Source organism: Alosa alosa, chromosome 17 (assembly GCF_017589495.1).
Source record: "Alosa alosa isolate M-15738 ecotype Scorff River chromosome 17, AALO_Geno_1.1, whole genome shotgun sequence".
In the NCBI taxonomy this organism is placed as follows: domain Eukaryota; kingdom Metazoa; phylum Chordata; class Actinopteri; order Clupeiformes; family Clupeidae; genus Alosa; species Alosa alosa.
The window spans coordinates 31,531,524-31,557,349 of NC_063205.1; the positions used below are offsets into that span (position 1 = coordinate 31,531,524).

The 25,826-nt window shown below is 40.6% G+C and overlaps 1 protein-coding gene and 1 long non-coding RNA gene across 19 annotated transcripts in view; one reads left to right on the forward strand and one right to left on the reverse strand.

Annotated features, from left to right (window-relative positions):
* Nucleotides 1–12,817, reverse strand: part of LOC125310849 — a 37,974-nt gene extending 25,157 nt beyond the window's left edge. The window contains exon 1 of the long non-coding RNA XR_007196372.1: nt 12,720–12,817. This is a non-coding gene — a long non-coding RNA (uncharacterized LOC125310849). The remainder of the gene's footprint in view (nt 1–12,719) is intronic.
* Nucleotides 1–25,826, forward strand: part of LOC125310846 (protein unc-80 homolog) — a 285,921-nt gene that overhangs the window by 151,823 nt on the left and 108,272 nt on the right. For all 18 annotated transcript variants that reach the window (XM_048268581.1, XM_048268576.1, XM_048268580.1 and 15 more), the window contains 4 exons: nt 1,264–1,350; nt 1,618–1,801; nt 1,956–2,050; nt 4,764–4,853. In XM_048268581.1, coding sequence (XP_048124538.1) covers nt 1,264–1,350; nt 1,618–1,801; nt 1,956–2,050; nt 4,764–4,853 — 456 coding nt within the window. The remainder of the gene's footprint in view (nt 1–1,263; nt 1,351–1,617; nt 1,802–1,955; nt 2,051–4,763; nt 4,854–25,826) is intronic.

The window sequence follows — 25,826 nt, forward strand, 5'->3', positions numbered from 1 at the left end:
GTGGCGTCCATGTTCTTTCCCACAAAGACAAACTGAAAGTGCTACAAGCCAGGCAATTATGTCACGTTCGCACGTACAACTCAAGTAGTCCGAGCCAAATGGATAGCGGCATTATTGTGCCAAATTTCACTTTTTTATGTCAAACGGTTCATGACATATTAACATGTGGCAGCTATAGCTATAGCATTCTGTCCATACCCACTGTGGACAGAATGTCATGGAATTGAATGTGCCTCCAAGGAATGTCACATTGATTGTGTGGACCAAATTTGGATAAGATTGGACCTTTACAAGAGAATATATTGGCTATCTTGACAACTGATATTTGATTGACAGGGGTTAATTAGCAAACGTTTCGGCCTGATGGCCTTCGTCAGTGTGTCTCACAGTGTCTACACATGGTCCCCCTCAGGGTTCACTTATTTAGGGATCCACATTACCCCTTCTCTGCTTGGTCTGTATAAGGCCAATTTTGTTCCACTTATTCACCATATTAAACAAGACCTCAACCGTTGGTCCAGTCTCCCACTGTCATTTCTGGGCAGGGGACACTTGAACCGTTTACCATGTTTGCTTACCATGTTTCAGGGGCATTAGGACACTAGGAGAGACATGGTGGTATATGGACTGCTGTCAAGCTTTGATCAGTTAAAAAGTAGATATAAAATTCCAACCACCCAATTTTGTTGGTATTTTCAGTTATGCAGCATATTGCATCTACCCTCAAACAGTCACAATATGGATACCCAACAACTCCTTCAGAAGACATATTCCTTGACAATACTGACCCCAATACTGATTCCATAGGGAGCGATACAGCTGACACATGTCAATTTATCATTTACTGTTTGTGAACGCATCTACACCTTGCGTCATGTCATCACATCAGTATCTCATGACCCGATTAACATACACATATAGAAATCGGTGTGCTTCTATTTTGTCCCATTTCCTCTGTGACCTTCAACCTGCTCAAGGGCACCTCTTGCCACTTTTCTTGGACTCCGACAATCACCGGTTGTGTTTGTTGTTATTATTATTATTATTATTAGTAGTAGTAGTAGTAGTAGTAGTAAGTAATAGACTATTGGTATTCATTGAATTGGATGTTTTTACTGAAAAATGAATACCTTTAGTCTTATATAATGTTTACTGTTGTTTCTCATTGTTATTCTAATGTTGTAAGTCACTTTGGATAAAACTGTCCTAAATACCATAACTATGATTGAACTGATAGTCTGTGTCCATGTGGTTGTGTGTCAGGATGAGCTGATATACATGCTGAGAAAGCTCCTGCTTAATATTGGAGATATGCCTGCCCAGACATCACACATTCTTTTCAACTACCTGGTGAGTCTTTCAGTGATTTTTGATGTTTCACTGGTTTTATTTGTATAACCCTTCAACTATTCAAGATGGTGCCCAAGGATTAGTGTGCACAAATCAAATACTATAGGTTTAAGCCCTGATCTTTGTGGAATTCCATGTTACACAGCTAATCATTCAAAACATTCAAAAATACATAACTATAACCCCGTAACACCCATCAGACAACAAAAGACAACAAATACAAATAGACTGTCAAAATTTTATGATTTGTGGCTTTTCATTTTCCAGGTGGGCTTGATCATGTATTTTGTGCGCACACCATGTGAATGGGGTATGGATGCCATCTCAGCTACACTGACATTCCTGTGGGAGGTTGTAGGTTATGTGGAGGGACTGTTCTTTAAGGATCTCAAGCAGACCATGAAAAAAGAGCAGTGCGAGGTGAAGTTGCTGGTTACAGCCTCCATGCCAGGTAAACAAATTTGAGAGGATTTTATTTTTTCAATTGTTATATGATATGGTTCTCACAGACATCATTAAATGTGGTTTTATGGCCTGGACTTGCCATTAAAAGGTTCAATTGTAGATGTTCTGATTGTGTCACCTGTTGAAATCTGCCATTACAGGAACTAAGACTTTGGTGGTACATGGACAGAATGAGTGTGACATCCCCACACAATTGCCTGTGCACGAGGACACTCAGTTTGAAGCACTTCTTAAGGTTGGAGGCTAGACTAAGTGATGACGAAGTGATGCACAAAATGTAAAATAATAAATAATAATCAGGTGTTATTATGACCGGTGCTAGCCTAGCTAGCAAAGTGTTCATATACTGTGGGTCCCATTTAGAAGTGGCCACTTCATTTGCGCTTTCCGTGATTCACGCTGCGTGAAATGTTTTACAACTTTACGCCACAAGGTGGTTAAGTCCGCTGTAGCTTTGCCGGTAAACAGGGCAGCGGACTGCATTCAGAGGCGTTGCAAGCGGCAGTGTGATTGATACTGTAACGGTGCTGATCCACTAGCACTTCACGACATTCTGTCGTGTCGCACTCCACTCTATTCCTATGGGTGACGTCAAGCGAATTTAATGCGCCCGCAAAGCTTTCCGGGAAGACAGCGCTGCATTTGAAAAAATGTTGCGCGTCAAAAAGCTGGGCGATGCCCATCTTTATGCAAATGAATCCGTTGAACGCAACGCGACTATCCAATGAAAGCACGAGGTTGTAGGTCCTTTGCTGTACCACAACAGTGCCTGTGAAACTTTGGTTCCGCTTACAAGACAAATTAATGTTTTAACGATCTCATCCATGACCATCTAGTAGTCCATAAAACAAACGAAACTAGGATTTGGAGGAATATATTGACTGTTGGTGTTTCTCATGAGGATTTGAGATTGCATTGAGCAAACACACACATGCACGCACATGTGAGAGTAGGGGATGGAGTAGGAGATGAAGACAAATTGACAATCGTGATTTATTTTTATGTTAGGACTTGGCGACGGTCATATGTTTTTACCGCTCTGCGGTACATCTCGTTTTAAACTGGATTGAATTGTTGTGTTTAATTGCACCATTCCTCCTCTGGTGGTAAGGATCTAAATCCAATTCTGCTATGTAATTATGGTGACTCCACAGGGACACTGGAAGTCAGAGTTTGGGTGCTGATAAAGATATCATATTAAGCTTGATGGTCTTTTGGGCACCCACTGTCGACTTCAAGGCACCTAACCCTAACCCTAGTGTTTTCCTGACAGCGCTACCTTGAAGTCGACGGTGGGGGCCCAAAAGACCATATGATTATGGTTAAGGTTATGGGATTTGGCAGACACTTTTGTCCAAAGCGATATAACTCATATCATAACCCCCACCCCACCCCAAAAAAAAAAAATTGTGTCTGTGGGTGATGAGATTTTCCAACATATGATCAGACAGAGAGATGAACAGTAGCTGACTATTCATTGCTACCACCTCTGAATTCCCACAACATCCAAAGCCAAACGCAGGTACTGTATAGCCACAGAACAATTAAATAGCCATCAAGAAAAGCATCAAGCAAAACAGCAAAAACATGGTGACGCCTACACGGTAGCCTATATATGACCACACAATTGCTTAATTTAGCCTATAACAGCGTGGCGCAGCGGTCAGATATTCCACAAACAGGTCACAACCCTACTCCATAACAAAAAGCAACATGTAACTCACCCATTGCAAGTTCACTCTACAAACTCACTCTACGAACCTTCAGCAAAGTCATTGATGATATATCAATTAAATCCAACTGCTGTTCTCTATGCAGAATATGGCCAATCCACTCAATCGTTCTTGTCCCATGCTAGCCTACTCCTTAGGGTAGGACTTAACGTCAGCATTGCTAGCATCAACGCCAGCAGTAACATTCAAGGTGTTTAAAAATAACTATCCAATTTCATTAATTTGGATTTAGTATCCACCAGTTCTCGTCTTTCTTTTCTCTTTTGTGTGCCACTTTTATGCTTACTAATTGCTGATTGCATTGCTGATTACTATAACTAAGCTACAACACATCCAGAAATAGCTTCACCATGTAACCTAACCACGAATGACAGAAAGTAAGATCATTGGATAAACACAATTCACATTCCCAGCAGGCCTTGTTCCTTTGAAAAAAATGACAGTAAAAAAAGAAATTGAATAAGTTGCAGGTATTTTTTTTACTTCTAAGTCACATTGTATGTTGTAACATCTGAACATAATCACAATACAAAAAAAATACACATACAGTACAAATGGGTCATGATTATTAATAGTTATAGGGCAAGCGAGTGGTACAGCTGTCAATCCCACATAACAAAAAAAAAAAAAAAAATATCCGAGAACTATTGTCAAGATTTACTCTCTCACAATGTTCAGTAATGGGGCCCATGACGGGAAGGGGGCCATTATGGGGGCAGCCGTGGCCTACTGGTTAACGCTTCGGACTTGGAACCGGTTCGAACCCCGACCAGTAAGCATGGCTGAAGTGTCCTTGAGCAAGGCACCTAACCCCTCACTGCTCCCCGAGCGCCGCTGTTGTTGCAGGCAGCTCACTGCGCCGGGATTAGTGTGTGCTTCACCTCACTGTGTGTTCACTGTGTGCTGAGTGTGTTTCACTAATTCACGGATTGGGATAAATGCAGAGACCAAATTTCCCTCACGGGATCAAAAGAGTATATATACACTAAAAGAGTATATATACTTATACTATACTATATTATGTCGGGAGTGTAGTGGATGCTGGGCCCTTAGAAACGTCCTAACCCCCCCCACGGTGCCCCTATGTTAACCATACCATGATAACAAAAAGTTTGAGATATGTGACTTAATTTGTATGTAGTTTAGTTTGTTCATTGTAGTTTCTTATTCATTTATGGAATTGTTAATTGTATCTATGCTATTGTTTCTCCTCAGGAGTGTCTGGAGTTTTTTAATATCCCAGAGGCACGCTCTGCTCAATACTTCCTCATGGACAAGCGCTGGAACCTCATTCATTATGCAAAGGTCAGAGATGTTTAAATCTTTAAACCTGTAAGGGGAATGTTTTTTAGATGTCCATTATACTGCCAACCTTTTACTACTACTAATAATGACAATGGTCATAATAATAATAATAATAATAATAATATGCCATGTGCTTTTAATTACAATTAGCCACCTTATATGGCACTTCAATTTAATTATTACCTCTAGGCAATTGATACCATTTGTAGCCAACCTATTTTTCCTGCAAAGCTAAAATAAATATATTCCAGATGTTCCTATCCCATATAATTGTTTATTCTTAAAAAAATAAGGGCATAGATCGTCTGCTCCTCATCAGAAATCTCATCGGAGATTCTTGATGTCCCCACTTCACAGACTAACAGACGTGTATTCCCGCTAACTCTGTGAGGGCTTAGGGCTGTCCCACTGCGAAATTCTGATGTGCATGTGGGCTCGTTCGCACCCTTTCTGTACTCTTTCCCTAGTCAGCATGTATGCAGACTTTACTTAGGGGAATTACCAACAATTAATAGCATGTGTCATGAAACACAGGGTTACCCAAAGGCACTGCTGGGAAGGATACTTTCAAAACGTATTCCTTTACAGAATACATGCCCAAAAATGTAATTTGTAACATATTCTGTTGCATTACTCAATCTTGTTTTTGTTATACTTTATTGTTTAAATCAATCATTTATGGACTATAATCCACATGTAGTTTCCACGTTTACATTTTTCCACCCTGTGTATAAATAGTCAAGTAAATAAATATGTTTAAATAATATTGAAAAACCTCCTCCGCCTTGTAAGTGTACAAGTGTGAACTAGAATTGCGGTTCCGAGGAACTGCAAGAGTGGGTTTGATCAGGGGCATGGAACTCGGCCTCATCCAAGGATTCCAACAGTACCTCATTTATGAAAATCGGGCACACGGATCAAAAGTTATCTGCATTAACGCAACATCCAATAAGCTAAAACGCATAAATAACGTGGTTGCTATGCTGGTTGCTAGGGCAATCATGCTGGTTGCTATGGTGGTCGCTAGGTTGACATTACAGGGGTGGTTTCTAGGTTGTTGCTAGGGTAATTAAAATGGTTGCTACGCTAAATAACACAGTTGCTATGGTGGTTGCTAGGGTTACAGCCAATCAATAGGGTGATTCAACTTCATGTAGCCGCCTGCAGCCATCTTAAGCTGACTACATAAAGTGATTATTTTAAGAGATACATTTTCAAACCAGAACTGTGTATAAGTCATGGTTAAAAACGTATCAGAATCTCAGAAATAATCATGTAATGCAGCCAGTTTAAGATTTTTTAAGAAGTCAGATTTTTTTAAAGGCAATCAGATTTCTGCTGACTCTCTTCTGGCTGCGGGTAAAGGCCAGCGCCTCCTGAGAGGCCTGAAGGGTCAGTTCTGAGGTTGTTGGCTGCTGGAACCGAAAAATGGACATTTTCTTAAAAGACAATGTGACTGAATGTGACTGAAGTTTGCACAAACCCTCATCGTTTGCACAAACTTGAAAGGTATTTTCCCACCCTCATCGACCTTGTCATAAACTTGTTTAAATGATCACACGATTATTATTTTTATACTATATTGCCTACCTTGCTGCTTTGTCGTCTACATCAGCCTTTCTCAAACTTCTTTGACCTGAGGCCCAGTCAAGGCATACTTTCGGGTCATAGGGCCCACCTACATGAACCTAGTATTTCCTACTAATTGCAGAAACGTTTGTTTTCTTAATACAGTAGCCTAGACTACGTTCAGGTCACATTTGCTCAAAATATGAATGAGTTCATGAACTTTCTCCTACTAATTCAATGAACGTGTTCAGGCACAACACTGGTTATCCTGTCATAAAAAGCAGTGGCTATTGCTAACTCATTCATTTTTAACTCATTAAGCTGTTTTCGGGAGCTTTGTCCTAGAGTGCCAGCAATCTAGACCATTGTTGATGATTTTTGTACAGCCACAGCATATTCTGTGTTATAGCTATGAACACATACAATAGCTCGATTAAAAGGTGAGACTTTAAGCTCTCGGTGGGTGCAAACCGTGTATTTCTACACGCCTCTGTTCCTGAGAAATCCCAAGCTAAACAGTGGCTAGTTTTCATCAAAATGGAGATATAACGTCTTTCATGAAATATGAAGTGTTGCCTGTTACTTACTTGTGTAAACTTTCCGGGAAGTGATCAGCGAGACCTGGCGAGACTGCCACCTAGTGATAGACCCACGAAAATGGCCTGGTTTTGACCTGACGTGCATGCGTCACTGATTCGACCCAAAGCGGCAACCGAGTTATGATAAAATGTCTAGATTGTGCGTTTTCATGAGTTTCACGATCGTCATTTCATTTCCATTCATCACAGAGTTCCCAAAATCACACATAAGATGTGTTAGAGTGTCTAGTTTCGTAATTTAAAAAAAAAGCTAAAAACGTAATATTAATCTTAGCATGTTAGCTAACATTAAAAAACGTTGTTTCGCTTTAAACTGAACTAAAAACATTTCTGTTGTTTACAAAAATCAATAACACATGAACTGTTCATTGCCACAAACTTCTTCACCTCTTAAACTTGCCTAATCTGAATTAACCTCAGCCCGGGCGGAAGATAGCTATGTTTAACTAAGTAGGCTATCACTTGTTTTAAACGATTCGTACAAAAGCAAAGGACAATTTGCAAGGTGTTGTTTGCTTACTTTTTATTCGCGAGGACAATTTGCAAGGTGTTGTTTGCTTACTTTTTAATCGTGTAGACTGCAACTACCAAGTTGAAATCAAAGTAGCCTACTGTGCATCGATTCCCCTCTCACAGAAGCAGCCTATACATTCGCACTTCAAACAAACAAACAAGTGTTTCACAGGGAGCCTACACACCGCTGTCTCGCTATCCGGTGTTATACGGTAACTGGCTTTCATGTTAACTGGCTGGACTGTTTACTTTGCCTCTGGAGTTAACGTAACCGCCCCCTTCTTTTGCAGATGTGGTTATCATGCAAGTAGTTTAATTTAGTAGTGGTTCGAGACCCACGTGGAGTTTATTTAGTTTTATTTATTTGGTGGCATATTCATGGTCCAGCGCATGTAGCCTAGCCTACTACAGACAACCTGACACTTCCAACGCCGACACATCGTGTTGTAAAGCTTTATTAAACAACAAAGTGCAGCATCACAAACATGTCTATTTGAACTTCAGTTAAACAGACGAATCTGCGGCCAGGTATCGGAGGCTAAATCATCAGCTGAACACACCTGTAAGAGAGGGGGGCGGTTACGTTAACTCCAGAGGCAAAGTAAACAGTCCAGCCAGTTAACATGAAAGCCAGTTACCGTATAACACTGGCAAAAGATTCTTTGGACGCCGCTATTTATGGATTTCCGGCTCCCATTGACTTACATTGAACACATGTAAACAAAACGTCAATTATGTGCTCAAACTAACACCGCTGACTTATGAAAACAACCATTTCATTTTGATACGAAACTACATAATTGTACAACATTTATACAACAAAAATCACAGAATTTGGATAAAGTATTGTGGAGAAATCTTATGCAAAGTGTCAACCCCTAACAATGTGCCCATTGCCCAAATCTATGGTCGACTAATGTCGAATGTCAGAGTAATGACATTGAAAAAGGTACCTTAATGATACACTTCAATTTATAAAAGGTACGAAGTATAAAAAGAAAAACACAATTTATCAGATGGATTACCCAAATAACATTTATTCGAGGGCACATCTATTCCCAGAACTATAATGGGTGTTAAATATTCCACAACCACTAGATGGCAGCATGACACAGCACATAAAGTACACCTACGTGTCGCTGCGACCCGAAGGATGGCGTGGTTGAATATCCACTTCTCCTGCACTTCGGGTCTAATAGTGGTCGCGTGTGTTTGTGGTGATTTATTCCATGTATTAACAAAATAATAATGTAACATTAAAGAAATAGCCTACATAGATAAAAAAAAACTAAATAATTACACCAAAAAAGAAAAAAGAAGCTTTATCATTGATATATAAGCTTACTGAAAATCAAATATAGGCCTAGCCTTCAATTGTGTTCCACAGACAATATGTCCTACAGATAATAACAGTAAGAACATAGGCTAACCTAAGTCATGACGACACGGGGCTTAAGTCTCATGTTGGCCTATGACTACGTAGCCTAGGCTACCAAGCACGTCTGGGTCTGCGACAGTGAAATAGCTCCAATATTAATTGTGTCGCCAATGAATATATGCTAACATGAATCTCATCAGTCACCTATAGATAAGGGTTAGGCTATAACATATGTAGGCTATAATGTAAAAAATAGGGTCATATCATCTAATGTTAACTTATTAAATGGGGGAGAGAGCTGAACATATTACACTGAATTAACTGTTCATTGTTGAAAATCAATCAAAAGTTTGTAGTTGATCCGGATGTCATTGGTCGCAAGGACTGTTAATGGGTGTAACCACAATTGGGACCTTGTTACAAGTTGGTCTTTCAGCTGCTAATGCAATCAGTGGCCGTCAGAAAACATGTTAGACAACTGAGGAATGAGATGCCACACATAAAATGTCAAACAGAACACACAAACATCAATGTGAATCCACCTAACACTGCAGGGAACCATGTTATTGTCAATCAGCACTCTGCCACGCTAAATCAGACCCTGCTTATGTTCGTGCAGAGCAGAACAGACATTTGTAGATATGATGCAGGACCTGTTAAGAGAGATTGGCAGCTCAGTCTCCCTCATACTAGTCCCTACGATGAACGATGTAATAGCATAGTGCTGCTGCTTCTGATGTGCAAGACAAGACAGGGTAGATATTCATAATGTGACAGGCAGCATGTATTTATCATTATGTTACAACCTCTGCACAACTACTATTGATGTTAGAAGAACAAAACAATACATCTTCAAATGTTCATTGTTTATTACATGTGTTATAAAAACAAAATCCTTGTCTGCTTTCTGTGTTTTTGCATGCACTTGTCAACAGGGGTGTAAAGACATATTTGTTCACCATGCACTTAGGCTGTTCTGAGTCATTGTTTGTATGTTATAGTATTTGTTGATTTCCATTTATTGCCCATTGATATTGCATGCACATTATTGTTTATTATTGCTGTTCTCCTTATTAATGTAGTGTCACCAACATTTAAAATAATACAACTGACATTGTTATTCATAGCCATATTTATTCTGCTCTTATAATACAGTGCATATATTTATATTTCATTTATACTACTCTAAACCACCTTCTGAAAATCAACTGTATAGTACTGTTTCACTGCACCATATTTCTTGACCTGTCTCACCACCTTACTTACAACACTTTGAAGGGCCAAAAACAAAGCTCAGCACACCTGTTCTGTGCATCAGCAAAGTTGGAGGGTTAATTTATGAACCATCACTTCTAGCTGAAACATCACTTCTAGTAGGCTACATGTGACGTGTAGGCTAGAAGAGAAGTCTTTATTGTCCACTACTGGGGAAATTCATCGGCAACACTTTATTTTAATATGTAGCTGTTACAGTGTACCTACCTAATTAGGTACAGTGGTACAACCTGTGTAACAACATATACTATCAAGTACTATCATTGTACTTGCATTATGTATTTGTGGGTACCTACATATAAGCTTAGTTGTTACATTGTAATACTGAGTGCTTTTACAAAACTTTGCCAATTTGCCTACATTTTCATCAGAGGCAAAGAGCTGACCTGAGACCTGCTGGATGGGGTAAATCTGGTCATGATAGATTTGATATACAAATCATTCTTAGCTCCAGTCAAGGCCTCATTGTCTTCAGTGTACATGTTTTTTTTGCTCTTGGGTGCTCCTTGTTGGACAAGTGTGTGTTTACATGCAGCACTAACTTCAGTTCAGACCGACAACCTGTTCTGTATTGCTACACACACATACATATTATATATTATATATATATATATATATATATATATATATATATATATATATATATAGATAGATATATACACATACAGTATATCCATGCATATACATATGTATTGTATGTAGTATTGCATTACTAGCCTATTATAATTTGGTTTATTCTATTGACATGGAATGAATGAACAGGCACACGTGACTATGGAGTAGGTCTACTTCACAATTCAGATTTTCAGATGGTGCGTTGTGGCTGACAACGGCCCTAAAAAAGCGTCTAGGTTTATTGCTGGTTCCTGGTTGCTGTAGTGCAATGATGTCATCTGCTGGCCGTGCCGCGCAATAGCGCCACAACATGTGTAATTTCACTGGACATTACGGTAAAAATCTTGTTTTTCCTTACTAATATTCGTGTCATCCAGCAAACATATTGCTTAATTCTTTTGACATTTCGTTCCTAAAAAATTGTAATATAAAGGTACGTTCCTGAATGTCATTACTCTGACATGTGAAGGATAACGGCCACCGACGTGACCTGTTATACGTAACTCATGCACAAGAGGAAATGCCATTAACTCGGCGTCACACAGCGGCAATTTTCTTAATATCGATATTTCTCCACATTACTTGATCCAAATTCTGTAATTTTTGCTGGATAAATGTTGTACAAAAATGTAGTTTCGTATCAAAGTGGAATGGTTGTTGTCATAAGTCAGCGGCGTTAGTTTGAGCACATAATTGACGTTTTGTTTACATGTGTTCAATGTAAGTCAATGGGCGCCGGTATTCGGCCGATGGCGGCGTCCAAAGAATATTTTGCCGGATAGCGAGACAGCGGTGCCTACACCGGTCGCGTAGCCTAACTTAAGCGTTCTGTTTGCAACGTGCAAAAACAGAAGACGGGTCTTTTTTTTTTTTTACGTAGCCTATGCACCGCCATCACATCTGGTGTAGCCAATTGTACTAATCACAGTAGAAGGTAATTGCTGTAGCCTCCCTGTCAGTCTCACACGCATGCATTATTGCCATAAGAAAACTGTACCAGTGCTACGTTGGTAAATCATCCATTTAATGTCATGAATGTAGCAAACTATGTTTCCTGAGCCGTGCGTTACTCAAAGCTACATAGCTCGTGAATGAACGATGTTTGTTTCCAGCATTCCGTACATTTCGCAGTCATTTTGATTTTCATCTTATCAGTGGCCATGAGATTTGACTAAACACTGAATAACATAATCATTTAATTTAAAAAATCACTAATTTTGCTTGTTTTATTGTGCTTGGTGTAATGACTGACATTCAGAAATATATGCACTTATTTATATATACAAATATATGCACTTACCATATTTGCACTTCGAATTTCGACTCCAAATTGTAGCAACTACATCTACGAAGTCTAAGGAAGACCAGGTAGTCTTTTCAAAGATTACGTCGATTTTATGAGAACGCCAGCCCTCAGAAAGGCAGTAACTATTCATTAATTCACTTCCTTTTTTCTAGCTCGCAAAATCGCGGCTGTTCTGTTTACACATTAAAACCATATTACACTTCGAATTTCGCCTCCAAATTGTAGTAACTACATCTACGAAGTCTAAGGAAGATAACCATGTAGTCTGTTCAAAGATAAGATACATTTTGACAGAACTACAGACCTCGTAAAAGTAGTACCTAAAATGACTCCATTCACTTCATTGCAAAATCGCGGTTGGTCTGTTTACACATTAAAACCATACTAACAATTTACATTTCGACTCCACATCGCTGTAACACCATACCAAGGGTCTTAAGAAGTGAGTCAATTTGGCTGATTACGTTAACGCATTTCCAGGGCTTGTCAGCTCAAAAAAAAGCAGTGGCTATTGCTAACGCATTCATTTTCAATGCCTAGCATGTTAGCTAACATTAATAGGTTGCATATGACAACAGCAAATAGCTAACGTTTACGTTAGCCTAACTTACTTATTGTTGACGTTGACCCGACACGTTCATAAGTTAGACCATAGACTGATAAGGACGTCCATCAAACTAAAAGGGTTCGTTCTTCTATGTCTTCAAATTCGTTCGAATTCCGTGTGTAGTTCTTAAAGGTGTTTAAGTCGTGATTCACTCGGATCTTTCACCCGTGTCTTTAAATTAACCCATGAGTCGCGAAGTCTCTAGTATCATTAACTTTCGGATCAGTTGAGTCCTACTACAATTCAATCTAAAACGATAAACAGCCACACACAAACCTCTTGCAACATTAGCTAGCCTCCTAGCCCTAGCCATCGTAGCTGCCAAAATGTAACAATTTCAGTAGGCAACCACAACTCCACAAATCAACTCAAGCGACTGAGTGAGCAGGCAGTCCGAGATAACTGGTTAACTTCCCCGCAGAGCCGAAACATTGCAGACTCACAGACCATGGGACTCAGATTGAGCGGCTGAGTAGCAATCCGGGTTAGTCGGATCAGCCAGCCGGTTAAGCTACGTTGAGTACGAGTCAGTCGAATCAGCCGGCTACGTTGTCATGAGTGGATCTGCGAGAGAGCAGTAGCTCCTCCTCGAGGTGAAAAGCAATTCCACAACAAAAGCCATTTTTCCACTTCTGAAATAACATTCAATGTTCTGCATGTAGCCTAGACATAATTAGATTTGGTGTATAGATGTAGCATATTAAAATGCAATTAGGTCGTGCAGACAGTCCAAACTGCACGCTCATGGAGCTGCTTGAGTATCTACCCGGTCAGTCGAATCAGCTGGGCGGGCGGTTCGCGTTGTTATGAGTCGCGAAGTCAGCCGAATCAGCCGGCTACGTTGTCATGAGTGGATCTTTAGAGGAGCGAGTAACTCCTTGTCAAGGTAAAAAAAGCAAATCCACAACAAAAGCCATGATTTCACTTCTGAAATAACATATGTTCTGCACGCATAGCCTACTTTAAAATGCAATTAGGTCGCCAAGACAGTCCCAAACATTGCAAGCTTTGTATGGAGAGTAGGCTAGCCTACCTGGGTCAGTCGGATCAGCCAGGCGGGCGGTTACGTTGTTGTTATGAGTGCGAGTCAGCCGAATCAGCCGGCTCGTTGTCATGAGTGGATCTTTAGAGGAGCCGGTAACTCCTCGTCAAGGTTAAAAGAAAATCCACAACAAAAGCCATGCGTTCACTTCTGAAATAACATATATTCTGCACGATAGCCTACTTTAAAATGCAATTAGGTCGCTAAGACAGTCCCGAAACATTGCAAGCTCTGTATGGAGTTGCTTGAGTAGGCTAGCCTACCTGGGTCATTTGGATCAGCCGGGCGGACCGGTTACGTTATGTTGTTATGAGTGCGAGTCAGTCGAATCAACCGGCTACATGAGTGGATCTGTAGGCGGCGAGTAGCCTAGTTTCTACTAGTGTCAAGGTGATAATAATAATAGGCCTACTGAGAATAGTAGTAGTAGTAATAATAATAATAATAATAATAATAATAACAATAATAATAATTTATTCACTGCAGGGCATTTCTACGTTCCTGTTTCTATGTCTACATTGAAAGTCAATTGTTTAGGCTAGGTTAAGACAATAAATAAACAGTCTGGCTCAAACTGCTTTCTTTCCCGTGAGTGGGTGGAGGTTTTGGCTATTATATTAGGCTAGTTTATATTATATTATATATATTATTATATTATATTATATTATATTATATGCTATTATATTAGGCTACCTAACAGTATAGCTATGATTAATAGTATTATTAGTTTGCCTAGTATTAGCAGCCTATAATACTTATTAGAATAAATTCCTAGTAGCCTATTATTAGTAGTAGTGGTAATAAACATTGTAGCAGAGTAGCATTAGACCTAGGCAAACTTTTCTATTGTTAACAAAACAACAACAAATAATTAATTATTATAATATAGGCTACCCTTCTGTCAATAAGATCAACGTTTCTGAACATGAGCACCAAAAAGATGAACAATGTGTGGATGCACTTTGACCAGGAGAGCAAAACTCTAAAGGCTAAATGCAAGTGCTGCAAAAACCTGGTTTCAAATCATGGAGGATCCACATCCAACATGAGAAGGCACTTAACGAAATGAAGCACCCCACGGCACTGCTTGAACGTAGGACTGAATTTCTTTGCGATTTAGCAATACTGACTCAAATGACTCAAGTGACTCGTTCAACCCGGATCAGTTTAGTGAGTGACTCAGAATAACCCGGATCCTTAAAAGGAATCGAGTTTGACAGGACTAGTAGTTCTATCCTGTGTATCTTTCGTGCTGCTATCCTGTTGCCTCTTCCCTGCTGTTCCGGCAACAAGGTTTCACGCGAGATTTACGCCACATCCCAGAGAGTTGTGTTTTCCCAAGATGGCTCCCGTCTGTATATGTGAGCGAGGCGTGAACGGTAATTGTTTTTCTTTTAATAAACTGGCTGTAGACTTACACAGTTCTCAATGCTTCGGTTTACATGTAGATACCCTCATTATGCTACGGTGTAAATGTGGTGCTATTTGGAGCCTTGGTAGCGATTAGTCTAATCACAGCACAGCACCCAGAATGCATTGCAACACACCGTCATGAACTCATTGTTAGGTTTTTAAATAGCATACAGAACCTATAGTATAACGTTGTCTGTAAGCTCCACAGATCGTGGCAAGACAATTGAATTGATTGTGGACTTCTTGCCGGGCAATGATGAGTAATGGCTTCTACATACCGGACGCACCCGACCGGTAGCGCGACAATGTGACGTCAAAATGACGTAGGTCTCTCTGGCGCGCCAGGGTTTTGGCCGTGTAGCGCACCACTCATTTTTTTTCAGACGAGCGCGACAAGGCAGAAACAGGAAGATGGACTAGTTCGAGGGCAAGCAAGTTGCAGTGTTTTGTTACAGTCGTGAATTTTTAATAGTTTGCTGGATAAGTTAACAAAGTTACCAGTGAGAGTTGCAACACATGGAATTAAGAGGAAAGAATAGAAACTATTTATTTTCAAACAAAAGATATCTATTAAGGCCTGAACAAAATCTCTTTCCACTTCAGGAAATTACACAAACTCAGCCAGCTGCTAGCTAGCTAGCTAGCCAGCTAACTAAACTGTTTAAATTATTAAAATTTCCCTCGGGATGACTAAAGTACCTATCTATCTATCTATCTATCTATCTATCTATCTATCTACCTGTGCACACACCTTGGAAACTACATGATAATGGTGATGGTAGTTGTGAATAGTAGCAACCAAAGTCTGAAGTACCATCACAGAGGCTAGCTACTGGTGTTTCTTACTGCAGCTTCTTCTGCTGTGTAAGTAGTTAATGTTAGTCTTTTCACAACAGTGACACCTCTGTTCAGGAGAATATTGCAACTAGTGTTGCGACCACCACGCGCGAGTATAAATGGTTACGGCGCTTCTGTGACGTCACATTGTCGCGCTACTCGTCGGGTGCGTCGAGTATGTGGGACGTTTAACGTAACTTGAATAGTCGTGTTGCGTGGATGTGCATAATATCTGTATGAATGTGTGTTTCTCAATGTTGTAATATATACAACTGTATACATGACTAAGGTTGAATCGAGCTAGCTGGGCATTGAACTGGCTTGAAAATACTTTTTTTTTTTTATGACCTATATGAACATGGTTTGGCTTTAAAAAAAGATGAGACAGCGCTTGGCTTTATTGTTTGGCTTTTAAAAAAGATGAGATGTCTCATCTTTTTTTACATGACCTTTACACTTGGTGCTGGCAAGGCATTGAACTGGGCTTCATGAAAGGATTCCAACGGTACCTCATTCATGAAAATCGGACATACGGGTCAAAAGTTACATGCACACACCTTCATATACACAGATAGCCCAGCCCAGCCCATTAGAGCTCTGCCAGATGGCTCAGAACTCTGCCAGGTGCAAGCTTAAACAATTAGCTGTGATGTCACAATCGGAATTAGAATCCTTGAACATTCCGCCATTCATTTCAATGGGGCCCAAAAACGCCGAAAAACGGGAATACCGCGAAAACGACAAGGGCCAGCGACACGAAAGTAACAAGCAAGTTACACCGGTTCGGGCCTGAATTTTTGGAGTTCGAACTGCGTCGATAGCTCAAACGGTCTAGGAGCAGTAGTTCGTCCAAAAAGTGGGTGAATAGGAATAATAAATAACTTAAGAATTGGGCTTGCTGGTCAAACCCACTCTAGGAACTGCAAGAGTGGGTTTGATCAGGGGCATGGAACTCGGCCTCATCCAAGGATTCCAACGGTACCTCATTTATGAAAATCGGACATACGGGTCAAAAGTTACATGCACACACCTTCATATACACAGACAGCCCAGCCCAGCCCATTAGAGCTCTGCCAGATGGCTCAGAACTCTTCCAGGTGCAAGCTTAAACAATTAGAGCTGTGATGTCACAATCGGAATTAGAATCCTTGAACATTCCGCCATTCATTTCAATGGGGCCCAAAAACGCCGAAAAACGGGAATACCGCGAAAACGACAAGGGCCAGCAACACAAAAGTAACAAGCAAGTTACACCGGTTCGGGCCTGAATTTTTGGAGTTCGAACTGCGTCGATAGCTCAAACGGTCTAGGAGCAGTAGTTCGGCCAAAAAGTGGGTGAATAGGAAGATATAATAATAATAATAATAATAATAATAATAATAAGTAAACTTAAGAAGAACAATAGTGGGCTTGCTGGATCAAACCCACTAATAAGAAAACTTAAGAAGAACAATAGTGGGCTTGCTGGATCAAACCCACTAATAATAAGAAAACTTAAGAAGAACAATAGTGGGCTTGCTGGATCAAACCCACTAATAAAGTAAACTTAAGAAGAACAATAGTGGGCTTGCTGGATCAAACCTACTACTAATAAGTAAACTTAAGAAGAACAATAGTGGGCTTGCTGGATCAAACCCACTAATAAATAAATAAATAAAGTAAACTTAAGAAGAACAATAGTGGGCTTTCTCTTGTTCTTTATACTTTCACTTTGGATATATTTAACCATTTGCCCCACCAGAGGGTGGAGCTCTTTCAATTTCAGTGTTTTCATTTAAGTAGCTTCTCACTTGTAAGTATCTATAAAAATGACTTCTTGGGAGGTGATATTTACTGGCTATAATGTCAAAATAGATAAACTCTAGATCATCATACATGTGGTAATATCTTGTAATACCTTTACTTTCCCATATCTTAAAGGTATTGTCCAATTTATTTGGAATGAAATTTGGGTCCTTTTGTATTTTTCTCAAGGAAATCCAATCCTCATCTTTAACTTTCATTACTTTACATAATCTTCTCCCTATTTTAATTGTATTAATTACAGTAAAATTATTTAGTTTAATTTTACTTAAAGGGACCCAGGTGTTACATTTTTCGTAGTTACAATGATATAAAATGTCCAAATCATTAGGTATATTCAGAGCCGTATAAAGGTATGTATGTAAATTTATATGGCTCTGGGTATATTTACTCCCAAATACTTCACTTTGGTCAAGCCCCACTTTATTGAAAACATTGCTTAGTTGGCAACCAATATCCATTGCTTCAGTTTTACTTGAGTTTAATTCATATCCTGACAAGGCACTGTAGTTTGTTATATCCTCCATTAATATTGATAAAGATTTACATACTTCTGTTAAATAAATAATTACATTGTCTGCATATAAAGCAATTTTATGTTCTTTGTCCCGTATGAGCAGGCCTTTTATCTTTGTATTTTGTCTTATATTTTCTGCCAGTGGTTCTATACATAAGGCAAATAATTGTGGTGATAACGGGTCCCCTGGTTTGGTTCCCCTTTTTACTGGACATTTTTGTGAATACTTGATCAAATGCCTTTTCTGCATCTAGCATTAATGCTAGCATTGGAATTTTTATTCTTTGAGCGTGATCTACAATTAAGTGTTCTCTGAATATTATCCCCAAGAAGACGATCTTTAACAAAACCAGTTTGGTCTAAAATGATCAAATTTGGCAATATTTCTGATAGTCTATTTGCAATGGTTGCTGTAAAAATCTTTTGGTCCACATTTAGCAGTAATAATGGTCTATAGCAGGGGTTCCCAAACTTTTCAACCCGCGACCCCCAAAATAACCGTGCCAGAGACTGGCGACCACCACTATCCCTGGATGTGACTCAAAAAATAAAATAAAATGTGCGACCGCCACCATGCACTAGGCTTATCCAAACACGGGCTTAACGACAACACAAAAGAACAGAGCAGCCTGTTATGATTTTACATATAGAAATTTACTATATGAATACCTTAGTCAAAAAATAATATCCATGTAACATGAGTGCACATTATTGCTGTCGTGTAAACTTAGTTTTGAAACATTACTTTAATTTCCATTTTAACAGAAGAATATCTCAGTCAGGGTAATATCCACAAACTGTTGTAAACATATGTACATTGTTGCTGCGCAAATTTACATTTTGGCAACTATGTTTCAGCGTTAATCTCATCTAATGAGATGGATGCGCGCTATGCGCGGAACACAGCAAGTCCATTCTTGGTTTAATTGTGGAGATGGCCACACGGAGATCATCCTCCACATTTAGACGCGATCTGTATTTGTTTTTAATATATGTCAGTGCAGAGAACACACAGGTATGTGGAGCCAAAAGGCGTCAGTACGTCCATCACGGCAAGCGTCTTGGAATTAAAATCTGTCTTTAAAGTGCGGTCAAGTGACAGCTCTTTTATTTTTCCCAAATTTATTTGATTTATGGAAATCATTTCGCGACCCACCCCTCGGCGTCCCGCGACCCCCCAGGGGGTCCCGATCCCCACTTTGGGAACCCATGGTCTATAGGATGAACAATTTTCAGGGTCTTTCCCTTCTTTATGAATAACTGATATCACTGCCAAGCTCCAGGTCGTCGGCCAGACCCCCGTTTGTAGGATTTCGTTGAAGACCCTACATAAAATGGGTAGTATTGTGGCGATCAAACCTGACCCCCTATAATAAAGTAATATAATGAAAACATGGCAGCTAATACAAGATGGTCACCGCCTAATTCCATCACTAGCAGGTTAGACTACTGCAATGCACTTTCACTGGTCTTCCCAAAAAACATCTAAAGAAATTGGCACTCATACAGAACTCTGCGGGACTTTTTTAACTAAGACTAAGAAGAGAGAACACATCACCCCTGTGTTGGCTGAACTGCACTGGCTCCCTATTTCCCATAGAATTGATTTTAAGGTTATGTTAATTACTTACAAAGCTCTAATGGCATAGCACCTTCATATATCTCTGAGCTTTTAATATCTTATCAACCACAAAGGAAACTTAGATCATCCAATTCTAATCTTTTAATCGCCCAAAGTGCTCCACAAACAAAGTGGAGAAGCTTTTATCCCCCCCAAACTATGGAACACCCTGCCTCTGTACATCAAGCAGGTTCAGTAAATATTTTTAAAAAAGATCTGAAAACATACCTGTACAGGAAAGCTTTTAGTTAACTCATCTTATCCTGTAGACTACATGTGTTTTCTTCTGCTACTATTGGAGAGCCAGCCAGAAGCAGATGGTGTTGTCCTGCTTAAGGTTTCTTCCTGGAATATGGGAGTTTTTCTGACAGTTGCCATATATGGTGGGGGTAAGAGGGTTAAGGCTGCCGTCTTATGGTATATTTTGATATGTTGCTGAGTATAACATAAACAGCAAAGAAAAAGTGATTTTGACCTATTATTGTGTTACATGCTTCAAATGTAAAGCACTTTGAGCTGCATTCTGGTATGGTCCAAATAAAGCTTTTATTATTATTATTATTATAGTCTCGAGCCCAGGTAGAGCTGTCTCCTCCTCTCTCGTTCCCTCTATCGTGAGCTATTGCCCTAGCCTCAAAGAACTGTCCTTTCCATTGTTTGCCTAGCCTCAAAGAACTGTCTTTCCATTGTTCGGCAGGTTGATAACTCCACCCGAGTAGTTCAGAGTTTTGTGCGTGTTTGGTCTAGTCCAAACCGAGCTCGCGGATCACTTTGCAATAACGAACTGTTTTATCATTGTTCAGCAAGAAATCACGGCAGCAAAGTTGTTGTTCCTGGCCTGTCGGCCTGTCTTGCCCCATTCGTTCCGTGATCTCCTTGGCTGTAACTGTCTTATCATTGTTTGCAGGAGTCACATAACGTGGGTAAGCTAGTAGTTTTGTGCGAGTTGTTTGGTCCTTTGGTGTGCACTCCATTCGCTCCGTGATCTCCTTTGCATTAGAACTGTTTTGCCATTGTTTGCAGGAGACACGCGACAGTAGCGAGGTTGTAGCAGCTGGCCCACTTCTCTGTGTTGTCCTGTGCTCTTTAAAAGCTCTTGTTGTTTAGTCGTGAGCGACTTTAAGTTGAATATAGATTACATAGGCTACTGGGGAGGGTTTCCTTAGGGTTTTCCTGGGGATTATTTTTTTGTCTTTTTGGGGATATTTTTATTTCTACATTTTCTTTTCCTCCGGCGCCGGCCTGCCTTTATTGTAATCTAATCTAAACTGTAAACTGAAAGCAATCACGCTTGTGCTCTAGTTTTGGAGAGTTCTTCTTTTTGTTAAGTGATTTTGCTATTTAATGTTATTTTGTTTATTGGTTTATCCACACTGGGAGCTTTGAAGCAGTCGGCTATATTATAGTAGCCAATTTATTTATAGCCTAAATAAAAGGTCTTGTTTGTGCTGCACTTGAGTAGCTTGTAATAGCAGCATAATTTGTTTAACCTGCTACATACTGTTTGAATTTATTGTGGCCTTAGGCCGAAGAGGTCTTTTTGACCCAAGATACTTTTCCCTCTCGCTTTTGGACCTTTTATGCCTTGCCTTTTTGCATTTTTGTCGAGGCTACCGCCTACCGCCTCCTAGTGGCCTGACCTAAAAATAGGCTGAATGGACTGCTACTGCTGTTGTGGTGATTTGTTTGCTTGTGTGGTGTTCATGTGTGTCCTGAACAATATATTCCACTTTTGAACACACCTGTTTGCATTTCTTGAAGTCTTTTAGTTAGAGTTAAAATCATTTAATGTTTTGTGGTGCTTTATAAAGCCATTTAGTTATTATTTCTTAACTTTAGTTTATCTTCACTCTGTCTGAGTGGTGGTGGATAAATCCACCTGGCGCCCAACCGTTACGCTACCCCACTACCGCCACAGTATTATGAACTTAAAATCTTTGTAAAATCATATGTAAATCCATCACTACCGGGACTCCTTCCAGTCTTACTTTTATGAATGACCTTTACAGCTTCTATCTCTTCTATTGGCTTTACTAATTCATTGTTTTGTTCCTTCATAACTAATGGGAGACTTAGCTGATAATAACTCCAAATATCTAATATTAGATTCTGGGATATAGAGATCTTGAAAAAAATATCTAAAGCATGCAGCGATTTTTGATTTTCCCCTTTGAGGGACACCCTTTTTATCTTTAATTACAGCTGTTGTGGATTTTTTTTTGCTGTTTCCTTCATTTAAACATTTTTTTTCAGTGCTTTGGGACTGAAATGATACATGACGTCTTTAAGCCATCTAGTGTGGGATGGAGATTTTGGGCCTTTCCAGTTCAGCAGGCTAGTAAATGTCTTGTGTGAATCTTCACCACAGGAGGTGGGAGATCTTCCCAAATATGACTGTGACTATGCCTTAGCAATGCCTAAAGCAATGCCTAATGCCATTTGAATGCCAGGCTCTGAAAGCTAACTCAAACTTTGAGGGTGTAAACTAGTGATAATGCAGTAGTGGTGCCCTGAATGAGATGCCATGTAAATTAAAATGTTTTCTAAATTGTGCCCAAATCTTTAGAGAGTGTGAGTGACAACTGGATTGTTAATCTACATCTTTGTAGACTTCAATTGTGCGGAGGCAAGGGAGTAGGCTGAAGTGAAATTGTTTTCCATCCTGACCCACCTTGGTGCCTTATCTCCCTGACTGGGTGCCCTCAATCCTAGTGCTTTCTGGATATTGCATGCCCAATAGTAATGTAGAAGGTTTGGCAAGACCACCCCCTCCCTTTTCGGTCTTTGCAGATAAGGCTTCTTGATCCTGGGATGTTTACCAGCCCAAATGAATTTTGGCATGGCCTTGTCCAGATCTTTGAATTTGTTCAAGGGGGCAAGTTGACTTTTTAATCATGTATTTTCTGCTTAAGACATTTACAAATGTGGTTGTATGGTGGTTAGAAGTGTTCATATCAGTATAAACATATAACTAAACTCCACTGTACAATAAAGACAGTAGAAGATAAGAAAACTAACAAAACTAAATACTAAATACACTATATAAATTAAATTTAGAAAGTCCAATGTGCTTGAGGGTGATCGAGCATAAGACGCTTGTAGTGACAGGGCCGGGACTGGTAAGGTGCTAAAGGGAGTGAGTGTCATGGTGAAGGTGCAAAAAGTAGTCCAACCATAGTCCTTTAGTTATGTGTGCATGGCAAGGTGCTCAAGAGAGTGAGTGTCATGGTGAAGGTGCAAAAATTAGTCCAACATTAGTCCAACAGTGCAACAGTGCAAGAATAAGGTCTAGAGACCAGCATAAATAATATGGACAAATAGGAGAGTAAAGTATAATGTAGACAAGATAAAATAAAAAACTATGTCAGTGCAAGAACAGGTTGAGGTAATAGCGTTATAGCCATTCATTTATTCAGTAATGTAGCAGAAGCCTGACCGCAGCCATTGATCATGTGTGCTAATATAGCATGAAAAACAGTGTAGCAGTAAAACAGTAGTGAAAACATTAGGCTGTGTACATTAGTAAAACAGTAGTAAAGCATTAGTGGGCAGTCAGTACTCAAACATGGAGAGGGTGGAGGGGCAGACAGACTAAGCAGAGAAGTCTATCTCTCCTCTTCTCTTTAGTGAGGCATTGAACCATTCAATGGCCCTGGGGACAAATGACTTCCTCAGCCTTTCAGTTGTGCATGGCAGTCTCCAGCTGATCAAGCTCTTTTGCTTTTTGATAGTGCTGTAGAGTGGATGACATTCATTGTCCAAGATGTTGATCAGTTTGTTTAGGGTCCTTTTGTCAGATATTGAAGTGATGCACTCCAGTTCAGCTCCCACTACAGAGCCAGCCTTCCTTACCAGCCTGTCAAGTCGCCCAACATCCTTCTTCTTTGTGCTTCCTCCCCAGCATACCACTGCATAGAAGAGGGCGCTGGCCACAACAGACTCGTAGAACATCCTGAGGAGCTTGCTGCACACATTGAAGGACCGCAGCCTCCTCAGGAAGTACAGCCTGCTCTGTCCTTTCTTGTAGAGTGCATCAGTGTTGGCTGACCAGTCCAGTTTATTGTCCAGGTGGAGACCCAGATACTTGTAGGTGCTTACCACCTCCACAGTGATCCCATCAATGGAGACTGGTAGCAGAGCGGGCTTAGACCTGCGGAAATCCACCACCATCTCCTTGGTCTTTGAAATGTTGAGTTGAAGGTTTGCACCAATGCACAAAGTCCTCCACCAGGCTCCTGTACTCCTCCTCTTGCTCGTCCCTGATACACCCCACAATTGCAGTATCATCAGAAAACTTCTGCATGTGGCATGACTCGGTGTTGTAGCAGAAGTCAGATGTGTACAGGGTGAACAGGACTGGAGAGAGCACAGTTCCCTGTGGCGCTCCAGTGCTGCTGATCACAGTGTCAGAGAGACAGTTCTTCAGTCTGACGAACTGTGGTCGCTCGGTCAGGTAATCTGTAATCCAGGTTACCAGGTGAGCGTCCACACCCATCTGCAAGAGCTTGTCTCCCAGTCTGAGGGGTTGGATGGTGTTACGCACTTGAGAACTCAAAGAACATGATTCTCACAGCACTTTTCCCCTTGTCTAGGTGAGAATGTGTCCTGTGTAAAAGATAAGTGATGGCATCGTCCACACCCACTTTCTCCTGGTATGCAAACTGTAACGGGTCTAGTGCATGGCGTACCTGGGTTCTGAGCATACCTAAGACCAGTCGCTCCATTGTTTTCATCACATGTGATGTTAGAGCGACAGGCCTGAAGTCATTAAGCTCACTGGGGTGGGTTTCTTGGGGACCGGGGTGAGGCCTTGAACTTGCAGCCTTGGACACAGTCTGTCAGGCCCGCCTTGCTGCCTTGGACACAGGTCAGGCCCGGCTGAAGTTTTTTTTAAGATAACTTACTTGATCAGCTGTAATGATGGGGGGGATGAGCGGAGTGGAGGGTGAGGAGGAGGAGGGGTGCTTCTGAGAGGGTTGTCGTGTGGCTAGAGACTGATGGCCGTTGGCTGAAGCCATTGTTGCCGCACTACTCGTGGTCACCATGTGGGGGAGAGGTGCGATAGCCTGATCAGCAGTGATGATGGAGGAGGGGAGGGGAAGGGAGGGGGGCAGCATCTGGGGTCTGTGTGTCTGATGGCTGTTGACTGAGGTCATTGTCACCTCGTTGTTCGTGGTCGCCATGTGGGGGAGGGGTACAATATCCAGTGATGGTGGGGCTGAGTGTTGCACTGGTAATGAGGTGGGCTGGGGGATGGGCAATCAAACCTGTTGTAAAAGTGGTTCAGCTGGTTCGCCCTGTCCAGGTCTCCCTCCACAGAGCTGCTGCTCTTCTTAAGGCCAGTGATAGATTTCATACAGTCCCACACCTCCTTCATGTTGTTTTCTTGCAACTTCTGTTCCATCTTCCTTCTGTAGTCCTCCTTAGCCTCTTTCAGCTTATTCTTGAGTTCCCCCTGTACTCGCCTCAGCTCTGACATGTCCCCTCCTTAAACGCCATCTTTTTCCTATTGAGAATGGTCTTGACATTACTGGTTATCCAAGGCTTTACAAACATTCGTTGGAACAATGGTTTTGGGAAACACTTTGTTTGTCTGTCACTGTCACTTAACGATGCATCAGACTATGTAAGTTGCATCACCATAGTTAGCAACTATCCTTTTGGGGAACATATTCCTGATTGGTTAGGTCTATCCAATTGTGTACAGAGATTTTTCCCTGTATCAGTTGAAACATGCCCCATAATCAAATCCATAAGAATTTTGATATCTGATAAGATTTGAATCTGATAACAATTTGAGTTTGGCTATGCCAGGCAAATATCGGTGAAATGCAATTGACTGGCACTAAAAACAGGCATTAATTGCTATTAAAGTGTA